This window comes from Staurois parvus, unplaced genomic scaffold (genome assembly GCF_062004578.1).
Source record: "Staurois parvus isolate SC_StPar_1 unplaced genomic scaffold, SC_StPar_1.0 ptg000564l, whole genome shotgun sequence".
Lineage (NCBI taxonomy): Eukaryota > Metazoa > Chordata > Amphibia > Anura > Ranidae > Staurois > Staurois parvus.
The window spans coordinates 10,229,044-10,243,354 of NW_028318360.1; the positions used below are offsets into that span (position 1 = coordinate 10,229,044).

Here is a 14,311-nt window from a genome sequence, read left to right on the forward strand (position 1 = left end):
CCTGGCTGTGGAGTCTGGCCTCAACACAGCATGCTAGGGACAACATCAGGCTCACGGCGACTAGACGGGACTTTGGCTGTGGAGTCTGTACTCAACATAGCATACTAGGGACAGTTCAGGACGCGGGTGGTCTGTGCGCACACTAGGGATGGTTCAGGCAGAACAGGGAAAGCATACACTCACAGATCCGACAGTGTGCAGTCTCCCCCTCGGCAGGGGGCTCAGGCAGAGCTGGCCTGCAGTCTCCCCCTCGGCTGGGGGCTCAGGCAGAGCTGGCCTGCAGTCTCCCCCTCGGCTGGGGGCTCAGGCAGAGCTGGCCTGCAGTCTCCCCCTCGGCTGGGGGCTCAGGCAGAGCTGGCCTGCAGTCTCCCCCTCGGCTGGGGGCTCAGGCAGAGCTGGCCTGCAGTCTCCCCCTCGGCTGGGGGCTCAGGCAGAGCTGGCCTGCAGTCTCCCCCTCGGCTGGGGGCTCAGGCAGAGCTGGCCTGCAGTCTCCCCCTCGGCTGGGGGCTCAGGCAGAGCTGGCCTGCAGTCTCCCCCTCGGCTGGGGGCTCAGGCAGAGCTGGCCTGCAGTCTCCCCCTCGGCTGGGGGCTCAGGCAGAGCTGGCCTGCAGTCTCCCCCTCGGCTGGGGGCTCAGGCAGAGCTGGCCTGCAGTCTCCCCCTCGGCTGGGGGCTCAGGCAGAGCTGGCCTGCAGTCTCCCCCTCGGCTGGGGGCTCAGGCAGAGCTGGCCTGCAGTCTCCCCCTCGGCAGGGGGCTCAGGCAGAGCTGGCCTGCAGTCTCCCCCTCGGCAGGGGGCTCAGGCAGAGCTGGCCTGCAGTCTCCCCCTCGGCAGGGGGCTCAGGCAGAGCTGGCCTGCAGTCTCCCCCTCGGCAGGGGGCTCAGGCAGAGCTGGCGTGCAGTCTCCCCCTCGGCAGGGGGCTCAGGCAGAGCTGGCGTGCAGTCTCCCCCTCGGCAGGGGGCTCAGGCAGAGCTGGCGTGCAGTCTCCCCCTCGGCTGGGGTCTCAGGCAGAGCTGGCGTGCAGTCTCCCCCTCGGCTGGGGTCTCAGGCAGAGCTGGCGTGCAGTCTCCCCCTCGGCTGGGGTCTCAGGCAGAGCTGGCGTGCAGTCTCCCCCTCGGCTGGGGTCTCAGGCAGAGCTGGCGTGCAGTCTCCCCCTCGGCTGGGGTCTCAGGCAGAGCTGGCGTGCAGTCTCCCCCTCGGCTGGGGTCTCAGGCAGAGCTGGCGTGCAGTCTCCCCCTCGGCTGGGGTCTCAGGCAGAGCTGGCGTGCAGTCTCCCCCTCGGCTGGGGTCTCAGGCAGAGCTGGCGTGCAGTCTCCCCCTCGGCTGGGGTCTCAGGCAGAGCTGGCGTGCAGTCTCCCCCTCGGCTGGGGTCTCAGGCAGAGCTGGCGTGCAGTCTCCCCCTCGGCTGGGGTCTCAGGCAGAGCTGGCGTGCAGTCTCCCCCTCGGCTGGGGTCTCAGGCAGAGCTGGCGTGCAGTCTCCCCCTCGGCTGGGGTCTCAGGCAGAGCTGGCGTGCAGTCTCCCCCTCGGCTGGGGTCTCAGGCAGAGCTGGCGTGCAGTCTCCCCCTCGGCTGGGGTCTCAGGCAGAGCTGGCGTGCAGTCTCCCCCTCGGCTGGGGTCTGCAGAGTGCGCAGCGGGGATGGCTGCGGAGGCTCCCACCCTGGGGTAATTAGCGGGTAATAGTCCTGACCTTTGTGGGTCTGCAGACCCACAAAAGGTCAGGACTATTACCCCCCAGAAATTCTGAGGACCCTCTGCACACTGGTATGACTATTAGCCCCCCCACGCCTCCTAGCGAGGTGATTCCAGCAGCGTGCACAGGGACAGAGACTGGCCTGGTCCCGCACCGGCCTTTTTAAAGCTGTGCGGGACACTTCCGGGTTGTCCCGGCAACGGCCAGCCCAGCACCATGTTGGGGCAAGGAGGCACGCCCCTTCCGGAGTGCAGCCTTTGTCTCCAGCAGCTTTGCCTGAGGAGAGGTGCTAACCACACCACAGGGGGCGTTTCCTCCCATCCTGCACAGCCCTTTGATATCGGCTGGCAGGACGGAGGAATCTGCAAGGGGGGAGGGAGAGGTGGAGGGATACGGCAGAGGGACAGCAGGCAAAAGGGGTGTGGGGAAGGCACGGGCACTCCGTGACAAAGATAAATTTTTCAAGTAAGGAATCTACCCCAGGCAGCCCGAGACATGGCATCCCTCCTGCTAGGGAAAAAAAAAAAAAGTTCCTACAAGCAACGTGCCTCCTCCGTCCAGAGGAAACACACAACTGGCCACGTTCCTGTAGAACCGCTTAAGAGCTGAGGGCGATGTGTTCCTTTGGCTACATCTCTCAGGGGCTGTCCTGGAAGATGACTGTGGGAAATAAAAGTCCAAGCCGTAAGTATGGACAACAGTTGCACCAATCACTACCCAGATGACACTGAATGTAGCTGGAGGTGGTGCGATGGATGTACCGAAAATGAGTTGTCAGCTGAACAAGTGCCCTGCATATTTGGGCATGATTGTATTGTTCACCACCTCTATATAATAAGTGCCTCAGCATTGATCTATTGATTTAAGTTCCCATAGTTGTATAAAGCGACAGAACTAGTAAAGGGTGAGCTGTTGTAGGAATCTGAATCTTTAATTTTAGGCTATTTTAACCTTTACCCTATTCTCTTGTGTTGTGTTCTCCACCTGTCAGAGAAGAAATGTCAACGCAGTCTCAGGATGTATGCGGACCTTCTAGGTCGATAAGTATCTCATTTAAAGTGATTCCTACTGCAAAAAACATTGTGATCCCCAACTCGATCTGAATATTTTTTTCTGGTATCTATCCATAGGTATTGATGTTTGTTGTACATTTAACTTGGCTCTCCTTCCTGTTCTAATGAAAACGTATAAGATGCTTGTAACAGTATGATTTTGTCTAGATAGAGGAACTGTGCGGAGATCTTGTGCCTGTACTACTGTCATGCCTTTATATGATGCTTTCATTCAAAAAGGTTGGACTGGCACCGTGGTGGACTGTGAGTCAGGCGGCATTGCATAAAGATTGCAAAAAAAAAAAAAAAAGCAACCTGCCCGATGCCTGGAACTACACGTCCCAGGCATTGGGCGATACAAATTCAACATCACTGCCATATTTTCTTCCCAAGCAAGTCACTGACCCAAAACTGGCAAGCAGCCAGTAAAGTGAGAATTTCTAAAATTCTGTAACCAACCAAATAAAATCTTATTCTTTATGACAAGCTTATATGGCATTTGATAGTAGGCATTCTTAAAAGTTGCATCAGAACCCCCCCCCCCCCAAAAAAAACCCCACATATATATGTATCATACCTGTTCCTGAAGGTCGTAGTCATAGCTGTCATGCAGCAGAAGACTTAAAACATATCTTGTGTAAATCATGGCATCAATACCACATTTCTCCAGCTCTTGTCCCAGCCAGGTCTGGACTGGGTCTAAAGCACGAAGCATCGACATTTCAAAGACAGAAACAGGGCCAGGAAACGAGCTTAAGGTGCCTTCAGATGGTAAACCATCCACAACTGTACAGATAGGGCGCATGAATCTAGGTGGTTGGCATTCCTAGTACATGAAGCATTTTTGGTAGGATGTTGTTTTAGAAGGTGGAAGGGATCTTCATTCTATGAATCTGGTGAAATGCTTCAATTCCAGGAAGATTAATAATCATTGCTGACATTTAGTCTTTTTATTCCTCAGGCATTACTGAAAAAAATACATCTTATTGGGGCACACATTGAGATGCGTTTTCCATATAATTTCACATTGACACAAGGATTACCTCTATGGCAGAACCTAAGGGGGAAAAAAAAAATTGCAAAGTTAGCAATTTCTCTAACAAATACATACAAAGACACATACAAATACCAAGACCCTTTAATTGGCAAAAAAAAATATTACAGGACCATTCTGTCACTATGTGAAATTACAGATTATAGCCTGTGTATATTACATTAGCACCCACAAGCCTCAATCATTCATCATGTCACATATAAAGTACAGCAACCACCTTCTAAATCCGACCCAAGCTGAAGTTGTGCACCACTGCTGCAAATCTCGCAACAGTGTCTGAAGGCGCTTATCTCACAAGATCTGACCTGCCATTCCATAATAAACCTGGCCATACACCTATAGATTTCTCCATCCATGCTAAAAAGCACAGAAGGACAAATTTACTACTGTGGCTATGCATCTGACTGGAAGCAGGCAATGTTCAGCAAACAACTTATCAATCAAAGGACGTCAGATGGAGTAGTGGCAACAGGGACATCCACTGATAGAATTTCAGGAACCAGCTAAAATCTGCACAATGTATGGCCAGCTGAAGTTCTCAGAGCATACAGCCTGCTTGTCTCTGCATCTGTTCACACAGCTTTTCACACCACACTCTGACAATCTGCCAGGTACACACACTCTGATCCCAATATGAAACCTTATAACGTTTCTAAACTCAAGAACAAATATGTGGTATAGTGCAGCTTACCAGTCAGACATGGTAGTGAACTTCATGCTCCCTTTTTCACCCAATGATCTTGCCACTAACACTTCCTAACCTGGGGGTGACGATACTCGTTTATTACACTTTATCTATGGTGGAGCAGCCCTGCAATCCTAGGACAGTACTATAGAACACAAATCCATTTTCTTCTCCTCCATAAAATGCAAGTAAAAGATTAAGGTTTACATATACTTTAAAGTGGGTATAAAGGCTCAAAGCTTTTTACCTTCATGCACATGAAAGTTAAAAAAAACAAAAAACAACTGCGCAGCAGCCCCTCTGACCCGCTTAATACTTACCTTACCCTCCTCCCATTCCAGCGACGTGCTCAAGAGCAGCAGCTCCGCTGGGTCCCTCTCTCCTCATTGGCTATGTCAACAGAGAGCCATTGGCTTCCACTGCTGTCAATCACAGCCAGTGAGCTAATGAAGACAGAGCAGGGGTGGGGGTCGAACTGCAAACTGTGTGAATGGACAGAGCAAGGCTTGGGAGCAAGCACATACCAGTACCCCCATAGCAAGCAGCTTGGAGGGGCCAGAAGCAACAGAGGGACCAAAGAGGAGGAGGATTGGGGCTGCTCTATGCAAAACCATTGCACAAACCAGGTAAGTATAACATGTTTATTTTAAAAGGGAAAAAAAAAAAAAAAATTGTGCTTGCAGGTTCTGCAGTCCTTTCTGCATTATTTTGTTTCCAAGCACTGTACCCTTGATACTGTAGGAAAAAAAAACCTCACAAAATGCATATAAAAAGGTAAGCTAACATTCCTGAACCACCCAGATAAACTCAATATCCAGTCAACCCCTGCTGTGCCTTTTTCCCCAATGGCCCATGATCAGCAAACCCCCCATCCCAAGCAGCTTTATAGCATGAAGCACAGTGTGAGCTGCAAAAGTACAAGCAATGATCTAACAGGCTGCTCCCTAGACGTAGGGGCAAGATCCCAAATTAATAATTAGTGTTACAATTACATTTTTGGGGTTCTAAAAGAGATGCAACACATTTTCTATAAGAACATATTGACACTTGGATAAAAAAAAAAAAAGGGTCTTGGGTACATAGTACAGCATTATTAATAAGGGATGGGAATAGAATTGTAGCTTTGACTCACTTTCACAAGCTCACTCACAAAAAGACAACCTAAGGCGAGATTACAAGTCATTATGCTTGTAAAAATAGCTAGCAGAGATAAGCTGCATATAGATCCCTTTGAAGTCCATTAAAATGTCTATATACAGAGGCAATAATGTTTACATCCCATTTAATAAGCACACCTTTAACACTATTTTTTAAACATGCAACCTACAAGAATGAATTAGACAACAACATTCACTGCTGCTCATGAGTGACCTCTAATCTGTGCCGCAGGACAAATCCATTTATAATCTAATTAAAAATTACAGAGCTAAAGAAAAGGACAGCTACTGAAGGTCTGACATGGCATGGCTCTGGAAAAAAAAAAAAAAAAAAAGAAAGTTAATAAAATACTAGAATTGAAATTTCCAGTGTGTGTTCTGCCTTACAAAATATGCCAATTATACCATTGGGGAAATGAATGAATGAATTGAAAGAAAAACAGTAGAATTGTTCTAATCTATTTTCAAAGAATGTTAATTAAATAATTTAAAAAGACATTAATTTCGGTGAAACCCCAGGTGCTTCAATTATTGGCTAACGCATCATTCAAATTCTGATTTGTTGCGGTTTGCAATCAGTGCTGCATGCTACCGCCGTCTTCTGGATAAGTATCATGGCAACCACTGAAACAAGGAAACAGCAGCTGGCAAATGAAGTCCTACAGCATCCAATGTACAAGGACCCTTGAAACAAATCTTGATCACATCTAATGACCTTTCCACAATTACAGACTTTATAAGTCGAATCTGAAATTTAAAAAAAAAAAAAGCTTGGGGTATTGCAAAGTACTGATTCCAATGACTTCCAGACAAAGAAAACGCTTACTACTGCACTAATGGTGCAATCACTGAAAGGCAAACAGTTTATAGCAGTCATTCAGAAAAAAATAAAATAAAAAAAGAAGATAGTCTCTTTGTGCACTATTGTTAAAGTACATTTTTTGGGGGGTTTTTCCCCCACAAAAAAAAAAGAAAAACAAAAACACACAACTAGAAACATTTTCCAGTCTTCGGCTCTAGATGTCTCACTGCTGACTGAGCATATTAATTCTTATCACAAAGTTTAAATCCACATAAAACACAAACACAAAATGAACTGACTACACTAGTCATACTGTTTATCCTGTTCAAAACAGAAGCTTTATCCTCCAAATCCCCAATGAGCTCATAAACAAGCTTATACAAGGCCAGTCCAGTGCGGTGACAATTCTACAACAGCCAGGTTACAGATCTGGGTGATCAGCCTTTAACTTATCAAAACAACATGGACTACAATAGCAGAACATTAAAAGGCTTCATTCCTAATAGGTCTATTGCTTCAGGTGACAGGGATATCACATCTAACCAGAAATATAAAGCAGAGTGCTGAAGGTACCTTACTTGAGCATCCCTTCTTCATTAGGCATAACATGAGGAGCACCAGAGGGTGATTCCTGAGCAGGCAGCCCCTTTCCTGCACCTCCTTCCCCACTCTACAGAAGCTCATCTCACCTCACATGAACTCAGCATGGCAGAAGAGAGAGAGAAAAAAAAACACAAGATGTCTGATCGCAATGCGGCCCCTCCTCCTATACACCAAGGAGGGGCGGGGGAGCAGATTTCAAGCTAATGATGACCTGCAGTTGGGGGAGGGGAGATGCTCACAGATGACACTGGGAGAGGGAGGAGTGTCTTTCTATGATGTGATCAGGTCCTCGTTCACACTGTCAGATTGCATCAGCCCCTCGTACTCATGGGGGGAGGTGACATGATTATTGCATGTTACTGTACAGCAGTGCCTCCATCAGCCCCCTTCCTGCTAACTGGTCACAAAAAACATATTTACATGAAAAGTGAGGGCGGCTCCTTACTCCATTAACCTTCATACCAGCAGGTTCCCAGTCAAGAGGAGGGTCGGAGAGGGCAGTCATCAGGAGGGTTGGAGAGGGCAGTCATCAGTTCAAACGGTGTATAACAAGGGGGGGGGGGGGAGCAATGATGAGGGTACGGCCAGGTTGAGTCCATAAAGGTTTCATTTAATGCACAAAACAAAATGCTGTAATATAAAATCAGTGCACCAGTTTGTTTGTTTTTTTTATTTACCAGCCAAACCCATGAAAGCCAATTCCCAATTCCACCTCTCCTTGTCCCTTTAAATAAAACAATGAAGCTAGATAGGTGAGGACTAGTACAAAGGACTACAATGGAGTTAATGGGCAGATGACCTTGATTAGAAGTGACTGAAAATCTCACCCATTGTATTCAAATTGTATTTACTTATTTATCAAGAGAAAGCCGGTTCACATGCAGTATTCAAGGTCTAATGAGCACTCCTGTGAAGTCCCAGAAGGTGCTGACAATGGTGAGTAACCTCTGACCACAGGGACATAAAAGCAATGTGTACACACAAAGGATTACAAGACTAATAAATCAGCTAGTGTGCACATTATTAAATCTGGGCTTGTGTTAGTAGCAGTTGTTGATAAAGGCAGTGGAGGCTGATCCTATACAGCACAGTCTTCTCAGCAAGATGTCTGACAATCACATAGTGGTGCTACTAGTGTGTATGTAGGGCAGGGGGTGTGCAGATGGAAACATTAACATGCCAGAAAATCACATAATTCAAGAATTCTCTTAACAGAAACATGAACAATCATCATTGCACACATCCATTACAACTTGGATGCTCCACTGCCGCTTCATGGACAGGTAGATCAGCCATTCCAGAAGTCCATGGGGGTGTCTTTTGTGTTCAGGAATCCCTTAGGTTCCCTTTTTCATCAGAATACAGGACACAATTCGTCCCCTTTCACATGGGGCAAAGCCATCAGTGGGGGAACTGAGAAGAGGAGGATCAGAGCTGCTCTGTGCAAAACCATTACACAGAGCAGGTAAGTACAACATGTTTTTCTTTTTTTTATTCTACCTTTAACATGACTTGAAGATGGTCAGGCACTAAATGATAGATACTACCAGTCTAACCACCAATCTGTTCTACCAAAGATTTATAAACAAACATTTCCCAAGTGCCCATGACAACTCACTAAGCATACATTCCTGATTCTGACAAGCCAGATAGCCCAGTGCCCATGTCTACAGACCAAGCAAACATTCTTAACACCGATTAAGTGCCCAGGTCTGTACAGCAAGCATAGATTCTTAATGATAAACTCTGAGAGAAGCAAATATTGTCTAAATACAAAAATCTTGGTGTGATTTGTGTATTTGTTCAGTGATCCAGTACATCCATAAGTCTCCTCTGTGCAGGAACTTCCTGTAATAAAGACCGGTCACTGCTGCTCTCTCTCCTTGTGCAGGGTGACTAGTCTTGTATCCACCCCCTCATACAGCTCTCTGCAGACAGCTTGAAGTAGGTGGAGCCCAAAAGGTCCCTCCCCCTGCTTTCTGAACAGGTCATGTACAGTACAGTGATAAGCCCCCATGCCTACGCAACAAACATATTTCTTATGTCCAAAACCAAGTCTAATAACTTTGACTGCACTTTTCCCCAATTCCTCATAGGGGATCCTATAGAATTACATCTGCTCTTGTTGAACCATCCTCCATACTCAGTAATAATTTAGGGACCACAATCTGAAAGGTCCCTCGATTCCCATCTGATGTGGACCAACAGGCAATAAAGGAGTTTTGTTTTTAATTTTTCTCCTCTGAGCTCCCATCTCAAACTCTTCCCAGGCCAAAGCTACCAGACTCCCATTATGATAGTGCCTCTTGTGCCTGCAGAGAGCCATGGAGCCCCATAGAACTCTCATGCATGTCCATGCTCCCTTTTGGAACTACAGTGTTACATGAAGCTGTTCACATTATGGCACACAGCTCAGGAACCGCTGTCATCACTGTTGTGGACAAGGAGAGGCATGGCTTTGGCGCGGTGTCCCACCCACACTGCCAGTGTTCTGAAAAGCTGCATGAATCCCTGTAGTTACATATAGGAGCAAGAGAGGAGAGTCCTGTGGGACCCCATAGGTCCTGGCATGTACAAGGGGCACCAACATAACAATTCTGCCACCGTAGCCAGTGAAGAGTTTAAGGAAGCTCAGAAAAAGGAAAAAAAAAAAAAGAACCAGTGCATACAAGTTCTGTTATTGGTATCTCTAATAAAAAAAATGACCAATATCACTACCACCACATACCAGGCCAAACAACTAATGCATGCTCACAAGTAAAATCCAGTTATTTCCATGGAAAGATAAGCAATACAAGTTACATTTCACCATTCCAGTAATAATGACCCAACCTATCTGCTGTGTATATCACCCAAATGTGCCATAGTGCCCATGTTAATGAGCCCCAAGTGTGCCGCAGGAGAGGAGCGCTGACAGGGTCTTGTTCACTAACCATTACTAGTGAAATGCTGATGTTTGGGGACCATCACCACAGCTAATAACCACTAATCATGACATGAAAGCACCCCCTGCACATTGGGGAGAGCAGTGTGCAAGGGACCCAAGGATACCATGTCAGGGTTCCAAGGACCAAAGAGGATGTGGGGTCGGGGTGCTGGAGACACAGAAATATGAGGGATGGCAGAGGAGAAGCTGTGACCCTGGGGGAAGGGGAAACAGGGTGCTGTGAATGGGGGGGGGGGAGATAAAGAGCAGGGTGCTGGGAACTCAGGAGAAATGTTGTGTCAGGGTTCCAAGAAGGAAAGCAATATGCAGGGAATAAGGTGGGAGGGAGAAGAGCTATGACCTACGGTATGGGCAGCAGGGTGCTGGGAACCCAGGGAAATGGTCCGGTGAGGTTTGAGGAATGCGGGTGTTGTGGGGGGGGGGTCAATAGTCCGGGGAGGTTTGAGGAATGCGGGTGTTGTGGGGGGGGGGCGGGGTCAATAGTCCGGGGAGGTTTGAGGAATGCGGGTGTTGTGGAAGGGGGTGGTGGTGTCAATAGTCCAGCGAGGTAAAGGGATGTGGGGTGTTGTGGGGGGGGGGGGCAATAGTCCAGGGAGGTAGAGGAATGCTGGGTGTTGTGGGGGGGGTGTCAATAGTCCGGGGAGGTAGGGGAATGCGGGGTGTTGTGGAGGGGGGGGTCAATAGTCCAGGGAGGTAGAGGAATGCGGGGTGTTGGGGGGGGGGGTGTGTCAGTCCGGGGAGGTAGAGGAATGCGGGGTGTTGTGGAGGGGGGGGGGTCAATAGTCCAGGCAGGTAGAGGAATGCGGGGTGTTGTGGAGGGGGGTGTCAATAGTCCGGGGAGGTAGAGGAATGCGGGGTGTTGTGGAGGGGGGGGTCAATAGTCCGGGGAGGTAGAAGAATGCGGGGTGTTGTGGAGAGGGGGAGTAGAGGAATGCGGGGTGTTGGGGGGGTGTCAGTCCAGGGAGGTAGAGGAATGCGGGGTGTTGGGGGGGGGGTCAATAGTCCGGGGAGGTAGAGGAATGCTGGGTGTTGTGGAGGGGGGGTGTCAATAGACCGGGGAGGTAGAAGAATGCGGGGTGTTGGGAAGGGGGGTCAATAGTCCGGGGAGGTAGAGGAATGCTGGGTGTTGTGGAGGGGGGGTGTCAATAGACCGGGGAGGTAGAGGAATGCGGGGTGTTGTGGAGGGGGGGGGTCAATAGTCCGGGGAGGTAGAGGAATGCGGGGTGTTGGGAAGGGGGGGGTCAATAGTCCGGGGAGGTAGAGGAATGCGGGGTGTTGGGGGGGGGGTCAATAGTCCGGGGAGGTAGAGGAATGCGGGGTGTTGGGGGGGGGTCAATAGTCCGGGGAGGTAGAGGAATGCGGGGTGTTGGGGGGGGGGGGTCAATAGTCCGGGGAGGTAGAGGAATGCTGGGTGTTGTGGAGGGGGGGTGTCAATAGTCCGGGGAGGTAGAGGAATGCTGGGTGTTGTGGAGGGGGGGTGTCAATAGTCCGGGGAGGTAGAGGAATGCGGGGTGTTGGGAAGGGGGGGTCAATAGTCCGGGGAGGTAGAGGAATGCGGGGTGTTGGGCCAGAGGCGAGGTGTACTGGTCCCTGGGGGGAGGGGTGAATGTGCTGGGAGAGGTGGGGGGAGGCAGGGTGCTGGGGCCGGTCACTGAGGGGGTATGGAATCGAACAGCGAGGGGTGTTGGGGGATGGTAGTCGGATGCCGGGTTTAGTGTCTCCGCTCGGATCCCCAGCCCGCGCTCCCTCCCCCCACACAGTGGATGACGCCACCAGGGGGCCCGGCCGGATGAGGAGAGGGCCATAGGAGAAGGTCACACACATCCCCGGGCCGCCCAATGAGGACAATGGGATGGCAGGACGCGGTGTGGCGGTCGGCCGGTGGAGGGGAAGCCATGTTGGAAAGGCCACGAACAGGGAACCGGCTAGCACACAGCGGAACCACCTTACCTGCCAGCGAAGGGCGGTGGAGTGTCTGCGGCAGCGGTAACACCGAATGACCGGGCCGGGAAGAGGAGGGAAGAAGCTCTGCCCCGGCCTCCCCCGTACGGTTCCCTCCAGTCTACAGCAGCCCGCTCCGGGAGTGACGGAGAACAGCTCCTCCACGGACACGCCCACCTTCGGCCCCTGACGTCACGCGATAGCAACGTCTATGGCCCGGCTCACGGTTAGCGCGCAGGCGCGGGCTGTGGGAGGGATGATGGAGGAGGAGGCGGGAACTGGCGGCAAAGGCGGTTGGAGGACGAGGGAGGGCGGGCTTTGCTCGCACTGCCTGATTGTCCGCCCGAAGGAGCCGCCATGGCGGGAAGAGAGGCAGCTCGGACTCTTCATTGTATTCCACATAGAAGACAAGATGGAGAGTTAGGAATCTGTTGTCAGTGGCAACCATTGTTTATATCCCGGAGGTGTGGTCACGTGTTCTAGGCTTGAAGTCATCCTTCAGAGCGGATGTATAGGAGACATTGTTCTGAATGGAGGAGGCGAGGAGATACAGTAGAAATAGAGGCATTTGTTGTTGTGGGTAGAGCAAGGGACAATTATAATCCCAGTCAGGTGTTTTTGCCATCTGTCCCATTGGGGAGATTTCCCTTCACTTCCTGTCCCATAGTCAAACAGGAAGTGAGGAAATCCCTGGTTGTTGCCAGAACTAGTGTCACCATTGGAAGATTTCCCACAATTCCTGTTTTGGTAACCACCTAAAATTTGGGGATTTGTTTTACTTTCACTTACGATAACGGTAAACAGGACATAGGGCACAGACAGCAATAAAAACCTGACAGGTGTTCCAAGCCATCCAAAACTAAAGAAATAATTTGTACCCCCTTGTTGCATTCAAGTGTATGGGGTCACACTGAAACTGATTGTGGTGCAGTCTTTTCAGGGTTAAAACAGGATATATATCGCTTCCTATATATCGTCCTGTCTATTGCCTTTGAAAATTAATCCACCACAGATCGTTTGTCAGAGGCTTGGCAAGTGTGAATGGGCCCTAACAGTCAATATGCAGCTGCTGTGCACAGATCTATGCACATCCAAGCAGTACTTGCATACAGGGATATACACTATATTGCCAAAAGTATAGGGACACCCCTCCAAATCATTGGATTCAGGTGCTCCAATCACCTCCATGGCCACGTGTATAAAATCAAGCACCTAGGCATGCAGACTGCTTTTACAAACATTGGTGAAAGAATGGGTCGCTCTCAGGAGCTCAGTGAATTCAAGCGTGGTACCGAGATAGGTTGTCACCTGTGCAATAAGTCAATCCCTGAAATTTCCTTGCTACTAAATATTCCACACTCAACTGTTAGTGGTATTATAACAAAGTGGAAGCAACTGGGAACAACAGCAACACAGCCATGAAGTGGTAGACCACGTAAAATGACAGAGCGGGGTCAGCACATGCTGAAGTCCGCAGAAGTCGCCAACTGTCTGCAGAGTCAATAGGTAAAGACCTCCAAACTTCATGTGGCCTTCAGATTAGCACAACAGTGCATAGAGAGCTTCATGGAATAGGTTTCCATGGCTGAGCAGCTGCATCCAAGCCTTACATCACCAAGTGCAGTGCAAAGTGTTGGATGTAGAGGTGTAAAGCATGCCACCACTGGACTAGAGCAGTGGAGACGTGTTCTCTGGAATGATGAATCACGTTACTCTGTCTGGCAATCTGATGGACATGTCTGGGTTTGGTGGTTGCCAGGAGAATGGTACTTGCCTGACTGCACGGTGCCAAGTGTAAAGTTTGGTAGAGGAGGGATTATGGTGTGGAGTTGTTTTTCAGGGGTTGGGCTTGGACCCCTAGTTCCACTGAAGGGAACTCTTGAGGAGTCAGCTTACCAGACATTTTGGACAATTTCATGCTCCCTACTTTGTGGGAACAGTTTGGAGTTGGCCCCTTCCTCTTCCAACATGACTGAGCACCAATGCACAAAGCCGTTCATAAAGACATGGATGAGTGAGTTTGGGGTGAAGGAATTGACTGGCCTGCACAGAGTCCTGACCTCAACACAATAGAACACCTTTGGGATGAATTAGAGTGGAGACTGCGACCCAGGCCTTCTCGTCTGACATTAGTGCCTGACCTCACAAATGCGCTTCTGGAAGAATGGTCAAACCTTCCCATAGACACACTCCTAAACCTTGTGGACAGCCTTCCCAGAAGAGTTGAAGCTGTTATAGCTGTAAAGGGTGGGCCAACTCAGTATTGAACCCTACGGACGAAGACTGGGATGCCATTAAAGTTCATGTGCGTGTAAAGGCAAGCGTCCTAATATAGTGTTTGTGCTGTCTCCCTCCCCAATGCAGTTAGTTGGTGCCAAAATT

The 14,311-nt window shown here is 49.6% G+C and overlaps 1 protein-coding gene across 1 annotated transcript in view; it reads right to left on the bottom strand.

Moving 5' to 3' along the window:
• The window catches only part of KIAA0232 (KIAA0232 ortholog), a 56,677-nt gene extending 44,566 nt beyond the window's left edge, over positions 1 to 12,111 (bottom strand). The window contains exons 1-2 of the mRNA XM_089691596.1: positions 11,939 to 12,111; positions 3,318 to 3,797 (exon numbers count right to left, since the gene is read on the bottom strand). Of these exons, the coding sequence (XP_089547722.1) occupies positions 3,318 to 3,545 (228 nt within the window). The 5' untranslated portion in view covers positions 3,546 to 3,797; positions 11,939 to 12,111. The remainder of the gene's footprint in view (positions 1 to 3,317; positions 3,798 to 11,938) is intronic.
• Between the last annotated feature and the right edge of the window lie 2,200 nt (positions 12,112 to 14,311).